General features: G+C 39.1%; 2 protein-coding genes across 8 annotated transcripts in view; one reads left to right on the top strand and one right to left on the bottom strand.

Moving 5' to 3' along the window:
* Positions 1-10,546, top strand: part of LOC133664436 (gap junction alpha-8 protein-like) — a 106,868-nt gene that overhangs the window by 8,314 nt on the left and 88,008 nt on the right. For 2 of the 6 annotated variants that reach the window (XM_062069062.1, XM_062069065.1), the window contains exons 2-3: positions 334-385; positions 1,021-1,104. In XM_062069062.1, the coding sequence (XP_061925046.1) occupies positions 1,084-1,104 (21 nt within the window). In that variant the 5' untranslated portion in view covers positions 334-385; positions 1,021-1,083. The remainder of the gene's footprint in view (positions 1-333; positions 386-1,020; positions 1,105-10,546) is intronic. The other 4 variants (XM_062069061.1, XM_062069060.1, XM_062069063.1 and 1 more) reach the window with 4 other exon arrangements.
* Positions 2,874-10,546, bottom strand: part of gja5a (gap junction protein, alpha 5a) — a 39,172-nt gene continuing 31,499 nt past the window's right edge. For both annotated transcript variants that reach the window (XM_062069071.1, XM_062069070.1), the window contains exon 2: positions 2,874-5,271. In XM_062069071.1, coding sequence (XP_061925055.1) covers positions 4,078-5,211 — 1,134 coding nt within the window. In that variant the 5' untranslated portion in view covers positions 5,212-5,271 and the 3' untranslated portion in view covers positions 2,874-4,077. The remainder of the gene's footprint in view (positions 5,272-10,546) is intronic.

The following is a 10,546-nucleotide window of genomic DNA, read 5'->3' as shown; positions in this document are numbered from 1 at the left end:
TCTTGTTATTTTTGACTACTTGGTAAGTTATTTTTTTTTCTACAAAACATTCAAAAAAACATTCAAATAGCACAGCACGTGATGTCACAGAAGCGCCGTAGTAAAATATAGCTAGAAAGGAAGTGATGCAGTCTTTGCGCAGGCGTGGACCGATCAGGTTTTCCGGTACCGATCGGGTACAAAACGGGGACAAAACAACTCCGTGCCAGTTAAGTTTTTCAATATTCACATAACCTATTGGAAAAATAATTGTACATACATCCACCAAGTAAAAACTTAATTCGAAATAAAATGTAAATGCTCACGCCACATTCCTTTCTTCTTTGTCTTCAGTATTTTTGGCCGTCTGGGGATACAGGAAGAAAAAGTTTGCTGCTCTCTATCGGTGAGTGAAGATTACACACAATTTTTTATACAATGAAGTCTTTTTGATCTCCCGAGATTCATAAAAAATAAAAGTTACAATTTCTTGTGGACAAATATTATGTATACATCTATTTATTTGACATATGTAATACTTAATTTATTTAATGTTTTTTTCTGCAAAGTATTTATGGCCGACTGAATATAATTATATATCATATTTTCTACTGTTGTGATTAAACATTGAAAATTCAAAGCAGTGCATACTTCTTATTGCTTCTATTTTTTATTCATTGCATGTATTGGGCATGAAAAAAAAAACATTGAAAATGTTGGCTAGGTATTGCTCTTATTTTTGGCATTTAGTAAATTTAATGTTACACTTTGAAAAAATTATATAGCAAGAAGCAGTTTTTCTTCTTGGTTACACACATGCCTTTTTGCATCTTGCTGCATTTGTCGCGTCATGTTACATAAAAAAGTAGTACTATTTGCAGTAGGTCCTCATGTCCACCACAGAGGACAATGAAAAATGTATTGTTTTCAGTATCTTACAAATTAATGTTCCCCAAACTATTTATTTTACATCTACTCAATCTCTAATTTAAATAATACACTAACTGGATAAATGTAATAACTTACTTCAGTTTTGTTTAGTTTTGCAGAAATGTTGCAGAGGCATATCTTCTTTCATGGACAAACACCAACAAATCAGTCAGGATGTCTTCCACAGCGCAGCAAGTATTTGTTTTTTATTTTTTGAAAAAAAGGCTGTGAAAGGCTTGTTCCATACAGAGGACAAACATGTATTGCTGGGTCTTAGGAGGATATGAATATGAGCAAGTTTGAAACAACATTAACGTGATGAAAATATAATCTAGTTTAAATTGAGTAGATAAGGTGATGTTGTAACATGATAAAATAGGAATGACATAATATGCACAAAGGCCCACAGACACAAAACAAACAAAAGTGATCCAAATGACACATTTATTGGCGTGTGATGGAAAAGAGATGACAACTGATGCATTTTAATGTGAAACAACCAAAAGTGTATAAAATATGAATGAACCAGACTCACTAGAAGATTAATTGCTATACCACACTTCAAAGGCTGCAACGTTTCCTGCAAAAAATAGTGATACATAACCAGTGCAAGCATATTATATAAATATGAAGACAATACTTGAAATAAAATACACTGTCGACATCAAGTGAAAGGAAAAATAAACGAGAAAACTCTGACAAATAAGTGCAGGGTCGCCACCTGGTGGCCAAATATCCTCACGACAGGCATTCCTGGAATTTAGTGTACAGTGCTTAAGCACCACTGCTGGTACGTGGGCTCCATCTAGACTTGAATTGTTTAATAATTGTATCAAAACAAAGCTACATTAGAAATATGTACAATAATTGTACACAGATAATAATTCTTAATCAAAGTTTTGCTTTAGATTCAATTGAAATGAAAAGCTCCCATTTAAGTCATACCTGCAAGCCACTTATTTCAAACTACTGGTACTAATGTATCTTTTTTTCTTACACACATTTTTGTACTTGGATGGCTTTTCTTCATAACATATGTTTAATCCTGTGACTCACTAAGGCACTCGATTCACAGTGATCCAAGGCCACCTTCACAGCTCATCATTTACAGGGCACCTATTATGCATAAACAACTTTATTTTAACCTGTTGGTACCTGTTTTTGTGTATTTGGGATCTGCTTGAGTGCGGAAAATTTAAAATCAAACAATGGAGGCATGGCGGAAATATTTATAAAACAATCTTGCCTTCCTTCATACCAGAACAAAAATATAAACCCAACACTTTGTGTTTTTGCTCCCATTTTTCATGAGTTGAACTCAAAGATCTAAAACTTTTGTAATATACACAAAATACCTATTCTTCTCAAATATTCACAAATTGGTCTAAATCTATGTTAGTGAGCACTTCTTCTTGGCCAAGATAATCCATCCCACCTCACAGGTGTGGCATATAAAGATGCTGATTAAACAGCATTATTGCACAGGTGTGCCTTAGGCTGCCCACAATAAAAGGCCACTCTGAAATGTTCCGTTTTATCAGACAGCACAATGCCACAGATGTCCCAATTTTTGAGGGAGTGTGCAGTTGGCAGGCTGACTGCAGTAATGTCCACTAGAGCTGTTGCCTGTGAATTGAATGTTCATTTCTTTATTATTCGCCATCTCCAACGGCGTTTCAGAGAATTTGGCAGTACATCCAACCGGCTTCACAACAGCAGACCACATGTAACGACACCAGCCCAGGACCTCCACATCCAGCAGGTGCACCTTCATGATAGTCTGAGACCAGCCACCCAGACGGTTGCTGCAACAATTGGTTTGCATAAGCAAATAATTGACAAATTATAAACTGCACATTTCAGTGTGGCCTTTTATTAAGGCACATCTGTGAAATAATCATGCTGTTAAATCAGCATCTTGATATGCCACACCTGTGAGGTGGGATGGATTATCTTGGCCAAGAAGTGCTCACTAACACAGATTTAGACAGATTTGTGAACAATATTTGGAAGGAATAGGACTTTTGTGTACAGTACAGGCCAAACGTTTGGACACACCTCATTTCAATGCGTTTTCTTTATTTTCATGACTATTTACATTGTAGATAGTCACTGAATGCATCAAAACTATGACACTTGTGAAGTGAAAACCCTTTCAGGTGACTACCTCTTGAAGCTCATCGAGAGAATGCCAAGAGTGTGCAAAACAGTAATCAGAGCAAAGGGTGGCTATTTTGAAGAAACTAGAATATAAAACATGATTTCAGTTATTTCAAATTTTTTTGTTAAGTACATAACTCCACATGTGTTCATTCATAGTTTTGATGCCTTCAGTGACAATCTACAATGTAAATAGTCATGAAAATAAAGAAAACCCATTGAATGAGAAGGTGTGTCCAAACTATTGGCATGTACTATATGTCGTACAAGTTTTACGTTTCATTAAAATTGGGAGCAATAACAAAAGTGTTACGTTTTATATTTTTGTTCAGTATACTTCCTCCAAACGAGCCGTTTGCAATTTGCCCAATTTGTGAATTTTTTTCCCCGAGTGTGACGTCAGAGGACATCTCCGTCTTCAGTAGAGATTTACCCGAAGAGCTTTGCGTGAGTCTGCCATTGTAGTCCGATGCTGTAGTCAATGAGCTCCTTCTTTTTCTCTATCCTCTTGTTGTGGGGCAGACTGGCTTGTACAAGCACATGCATCCTCCTATGTTGCCATTTTTTTTTATACAAAGCAGCGTATAGTTTGAACTTACATCAGTCAGTAAACTCCATATGGAAGTGCTAAAAACGACAACAAAAATGGCGAGGAGAAAAAGCAGTCACAGTGGAGGCACGTCAATATGAAGAGATGGTCAGAATGGGTCTTGGAAGATGGTCTGTAAAACGAAATCTTTGCAAAATTTTGACCAAAAAACCGCCATTACATGTTATGTAGACCTCAAGGAAGTTTTGTAATTGAGGAAAAAAGTCATATGACCCCTTTAAGGGAAACCATGTCCACATTTTTAGGTCATTCTCGCCTTTTTATTGGCGTTTCATATTCCAAAATGTGCAATAGTGAAGGATCCCACCTGATACCCTGTTCTCTGTAGTTCATGAGTCAGTTTTGGGTGGTCAAGGAGTTCACAACTATCAGATGGCCCATCTCTTTGGTCCACCATTTTAAACGGCCAGGTCGTCTTGACGAGCCCGACTTCCGCTGCTTCCGCTCGTCTTGCTCAGACGTCGTTTGTCTCTGGTGTACCCTGAATGCAGCGCGGGCAACGGGTGGCAGTTGTTGTTGATGTTGGGGAGCTCATTGGGCGCCTGGTGCTGGTACCTCACCAGGAAGTCCCGGTCGTCCTCCAGGTTGTCGCAGCTGTGGTGGCGCTCGGTGGCCAGGTTGGCCGAGTTCTGCTGCAGCGCCACCCTGTTGCTGAAGGGGTGCGAGGCCATGGAGGTCATGGACGCCATGGGGGTCATGGAGGAGGTGATGGCGCAGCGGATGAAGTCAGGGGGAGGGGTGGGGGAGTCCGAGGGCGGAGGCAGGCTGTTGTGCTCCAAGGCGGCGTCCACGGCTTGTTGCGCCCTTTTTCGGCGGATGCACGACCTCGTGCTCTTCCAGCCCAGGTAGTAGAGCTCCAGCACAGATAGCGCCAAGGACACGGCGGCCACCACCAGCATGAAGACGATGAAGATGTTCTTCTCCGTAGGGCGGGACATGTAGCAGTTGACCGGGTTGGGGCACGGCGACGACGTGCAATGGTAGAGCGCCTTGAGGAAGACGCCGTAAAGCCAGTACTGGATGACGGTGAAGATGACTTCCATGGCGGTGCGGATGAGGATGCTGAGGACGTAAGTTTGCAGCAGAGCTCCTTTAAGGCGGACGCGGCTCGGCCTTTCCGACATCTCCCCCTGCTGCAGGTACTCCTTCTCCGCCTCCAGGTCCGCCCCGCCGCCCTCCGCACGGGCCTCCCTCTCCTCCTGCTCCCTCCGCCGCCGCTTCTCCTCACTGCGCACCGTGTGCACGGCGTGGCCCATGTAGATGAGCGACGGCGTGGACACGAAGACTATCTGCAGCACCCAGTAGCGGATGTGGGCGATGGGGAAGGCGCTGTCGTAGCAAACGTTGGTGCAGCCGGGCTGCTGCGTGTCGCACAGGAAGTCGCTCTGCTCGTCCCCCCACGACGACTCGGCCGCCGTGCCCAGCACTAGGATGCGGAAGATGAAGAGCACGGTGAGCCACACTTTCCCCACCGAGGTGGAATGCTCCTGAACCTCCTCCAGGACGTTCCCCAAGAGACTCCAGTCGCCCATGATGGCTTAGGGCGGGGGGTGGCAGCACACCTGAGACACAGTAGGGGGGAGCTGAGCCCTCTGAGGGGGGACACGACAAAAGTAAAAAAACATCATGAGGTGGTTCGGTACCATATTTGGTTACTTCGATGTTCAAAATGGCTGCTTCATTAAGAGGCGTTAAAAATAAAAATAATAAATAATGAAACTGTATCCAGCACCCCCCGCGTCCCCATAAGGGAAAAGCGGTAGAAATGGATGGATTGATGGATGGATTTATAAAATTAGAGCTGCAGCTATCGGAAAAATTGGATAAAACACACTTTATACCAGGGGTCCCCAAACTTTTTGACTCGGGGGTGCTGTGTTGGGTTGAAAAAATGTTGGCGTGTGTGTGGGGCGGGGGGGGGTCAAGGTTTCTGTGGTATATCCGTTATACAGTGCTCAATACCGGGGTAAAGCGGAATATATGTTAGTTCAGGAAAAAACACAAGAGTATATACCATCCCTACAAGCCTGTTTCGCAGGTTTTCCTGGGGCCGTACTTATCAAGCTTCTTAGAGTGCCATTTTACACTTAAGTCCTGAGAATTTGCGAAATTTAGTCCTACTCTCAAACTTAAGAATAAAAGCTTTTTATCAACGTTCTTAAGTCTAAGAATCACTCCTACTCTCCACGATATTCAAGAGACCTTCAGAGGTGTCTTAAGTGGTTAGGAGTTGCCAGCAGGGGATGGCACTGAGGCGAGAGAGACGTGCGCGAACATTCAGGGAGCGGAACGATGTTCTGGATTTGTTTGATGACGAGCAGCTGATCAAACGGTATCGTTTAGACAGAGCGGGTATTTTTGTCACAGATTTAATACTTTTCGATTCCATGTTGATTTCTGCATGTGGCTGCAGTGGGCTAGTATATATAGAGCCACCCACACCAGTTTCAAATTAGTTGCCTAATTAATGAATTGGAAAGAAAATGTTATGACAGTAGCGTATGTGTGTGGCCGTGAGGTGAGTGACGTCAGTGAGTGTGTGGGCGATAGAAGAGAGGGAGCGGTAGCGTGAGTGCCGGCGGGGACTAGTTTGTTTTGTATTATTTTGTAGTTTATTGTCAAAATATACACTCCCATTGTCCACTTAAATATTTCCAAGATATTTCTTTATTCTTAGACAACGGATTCCCTTCCGTGATTGGTCATTTCTATGGACACAGAAATGACGTCACCTAAAATTCCGTTTACGGCACATAGTAATGTCGTAATTCAGCTCTGAGTGTGACACTTAAGATTCAGTCCTACACTTCGCTGAAAGTGTGAGTAAGACGCTTGATAACTAACTTTTAAGTGCAGCTTTCAGCGAAGAATTTATTTACTCTTAAGTCAACTCTTAGCAGACTTCTTAGGAGTAATTCTGAGAAGCTTGATAAGTACGGCCCCTGCTCGTCAGGGGATTTTTCCGAAACAGGCTTGTAGGGATGATATAGCTTTTTGTGTTTTTTCCTGACCTAATATTATATATATATATATATATATATATATATATATATATATATATATATATATATATATATATATATATATATATATATATATTAGGGCTGTGAATCTTTGGGTGTCCCACGATTCGATTCAATATCAATTCTTGGGGTCACGATTCGATTCAAAATCGATTTTTTTGCAATTCAACACGATTCTCGATTCAAAAACGATTTTTTTCCCGATTCAAAATTATTCTCTATTCCTTCAATACATAGGATTTCAGCAGGATCTACCCCAGTCTGCTGATATGCAAGCAGAGTAGTAGATTTTTGTAAAAAGCTTTTATAATTGTAAAGGACAATGTTTTATCAACTGATTGCAATAATGTACATTTGTTTTAACTATTAAATGAACCAAAAATATGACTTATTTTATCTTTGTGAAAATATTGGACACAGTGCGTTGTCAAGCTTATGAGATGCGATGCAAGTGTAAGCCACTGTGACACTATTGTTCTTTTTTTAAATTTTTATAAATGTCTAATGATAATGTCAATGAGGGATTTTTAATCACTGCTATGTTGAAATTGTAACTAATATTGATACTGTCGTTGATTATATTCATTTTTGTTTCACTACTTTTGGTTTGTTCTGTGTCGTGTTTGTGTCTCCTCTCAATTGCTCTGTTTATTGCAGTTCTGAGTATTGCTGGGTCGGTTTTGGAATTTGATTGCATTGTTATGGTATTGCTGTGTATTGTTTTGTTGGATTAAATAATAAAAAATAAAACATTTTTTAAAATAAATAAAAATAAAAAAAATAGATTTTTTATAAATGAGAATCGGTTCTGAATCGCACAACGTGAGAATCGCGATTCTAATTCGAATCGATTTTTTCCCACACCCCTAATATATATATATATATATATATATATCTTCCGAGCGTGATGATGTCACCTTATCGATGGGAAAATGCATTTTTAGACAATATGAATTGCCTGAGCAGCTAGGAGACATCAAGAGTAACAAGCGGTAGAAAAGGATTAGAAAGGACAGATTAAAAAAAATAATAATAATAACTTGGGACTTCCTGCGGGCCGGATTTTGGACCCTGGTGGGCCGGATCTGGCCCGCCGGCCGTAGTTTGGGGACCAATGTTTTATACCCTCAATGCGTATTTTGGGGATAAGCGTTGAAATAAACAACGGTTTTTCGGCATTCTTTTTTTTCTATTAAAACCACATTATCAACATTGAAATTACATTTTTAATTAATAAAAAAAAAAAAAAAAAAAAATCTCTGCTGTTCACCGCTGCACAGGTCACAGCATCCACTCACCACCGCTCTCACATGCGCTCTATTGCAATGATTATGCGGCAATTATGTCCGCGTGTTTATAGTTGCGGGCACTCCATGCGGTTCAGATTTAATACATTTTTATTAGATACACTAATTAAAAGGTTAATCAAAGCAACAGAATATAAATCAAAGCTTTTTTCGAATCAATTTAATTTTGTGCAGCCCTTATAAGAATCCACCTAAAAAAGCTTGAATCATCAAAATGGGAATAAATAACATATCAAAACAAATTATTTAAATTAATACTAAAAATAACAAACTAAAAATAAATTTTAAAAAAATTATCCCAAAAATTACAAATCAAAATTAAATTAAAATAAATGAATACAATATTTTCTTAGTTCCAATGCCCTAGTCATTTTTCCTTTAAAGCAGAGATTTAAATACAATTTTAAATTGAATTAAAAAAAAAAAAAGTATTAAAAATTTAAAAAATAAAACTTATAAACTACATAATGTAGCTAAGTGCAAAGTACTCACTACTTAGACAGCCATATAAGGCGTGAATAGACAAATAGATGCTCTAAATTCCTGGTAATGTCATGTGCGTGTGTGTGTGTGTGTGTGTGTGTGTGTGTGTGTGTGTGTGTGTGTGTGTGTGTGTGTGTGTGTGTGTGTGTGTGTGTGTGTGTGTGTGTGTGTGTGTGTGTGTGTGTGTGTGTGTGTGTGTGTTCATCCACACAAACATAACCACTGTCCGTGTGCATGGCTTGAGGACTGGACATTTCACGGCATGAACAGCGTTTTCTATAAGAGTCCACAGTAAAAAAAGGAAGTTGTTGAGTGGGACTAAAGTACACTACATGCTGGTTTTAGAAGGTAAATATTAGTTTAATGAAATGTATAGAATTGCATTAGTGCCTTTTTTAATCCCAGCATATGCATGAGTGACAAACATGCGCGGGTGAAAGGCGGCCAGTGGGCAAGTCAGTTCTAGGAGAGCGTGTCCTTCCACTGTGCACATTGGTCTGCATGTAGCCTCCAGTACACCTCCCTAACAGCCACACCACAGCAGCTTGTCCTCCTCCATCCTAAAACCGCCTCAGCAACTCATCTTTCCATCCTTTGAGCATTAGTGAGTTTGGCCCAGACCCAAACATGGCGGCAACAAGCTGGCGATGACCCTATAAGGCGGCTTTATGGACGGGGCCATCATTAAGATGTCAGCGCAGCTCGTCGAGGGGCTGACCTCTGACCCCACTTCCAACTTGGAGATTAGCGATATTTACAAGCTATGGACACTTTTTCCCCCCACCCGCTACCTTAAGCTACTGCCCTACTTGGCAAAATCAAAGAAATGATCAATAGAATTAAAAGAAACAATGAATGAATGGAAGGAAGTTAGAATGCGGCTTACCATTCCTCGTCTTTGTCATCCATGGGCGACTCTTTTCATGTCAACCACGACAATGTATGCTCCACCCTACAAGGCTTTGATTGAACTAGCCGACACTGACGTTGCTTCTACTGCGTGTGTGTGAGAGAGAGGTGTAAATGACCATGACCATGTGTCTACCACTCACTCCCTCACTCCCTTTTGTCTCCCTATCATCTTATCAGGTTTATATATGGTAATAACTATGGTAATGACTATTGCTAGTACACAGAAGTGTGAGAAAGTGAGTATTACTGTACGGCCACACTGGAAAAGAAGCACTACCACAAATATGAGGAAAAAGTCATGGTGTTATGCAGTATATAAAGTAATGGTATGAAAGGGGAAATGATAATGCCATGAGGAAAAAAAGTTCAGTGAGAAAAAAATCATAATGTCGAAGAACTTTTTTTTAATTAAAAAGTCAGAAAATTATTAAAGAAAAACATGGATATTAGAAGAATTAAAGCCTTCCTAATAATTGTGGGTTAGAAATGATGAATGATTACAAACAAATATGTTATTAGAATGCAGTAGTATTGTGAGAAGAAAAGTGGGATTTTTGTGAGAAAAAAATGTGGGAAAAAAACAGTCATAATTTTATGAGAACAAAAATGTAACATGAACAGATTTTTTTTTATATGGTGAGAAAAAAGTTATAATCTTAGAAGAAAAAAGTTGTAATGTTGAGATAAAAAAACCCAACATTAAAATAAAGTCCAATCTAATGACAAAAAAGACATAATGCTCTGAGAAAAAAGTCATATTAGGATACATTGTTACGAGAATATATTTATATTATTGTGAGAAAAAACATCAGAAAATTGAATATTATGAGATAAAATATTGTAATGTCATTAGATAAAAGTAATTAAGTTATGATAAATAAATTATGTCATAAAAAAGTGATAGAGAATGAGAAAATAATTATATATGAGAGAAAAAAAGTCATATTATGAGAAAAACGTTATTGTTATGAGAAACAAGTTATGGAAAAGGTTGTACTAAGAGGAACAAGTCATTTAATGAGAATGAAGTTGTAATATGAGAAAAAACATTATTGAAAATGTTAAGCTGTAAAAAAAAAAAAGGTTATAGTGTGAAAAAGTAGTGATAGAGAATTAGAAAAAAAAAATCATATGAGAAATCT

Source organism: Entelurus aequoreus, linkage group LG14 (genome assembly GCF_033978785.1).
Source record: "Entelurus aequoreus isolate RoL-2023_Sb linkage group LG14, RoL_Eaeq_v1.1, whole genome shotgun sequence".
In the NCBI taxonomy this organism is placed as follows: Eukaryota; Metazoa; Chordata; class Actinopteri; order Syngnathiformes; family Syngnathidae; genus Entelurus; species Entelurus aequoreus.
The sequence above is the reverse complement of the archived record's forward strand: the minus strand, read 5'-3'. Positions and strand labels throughout refer to the sequence as shown.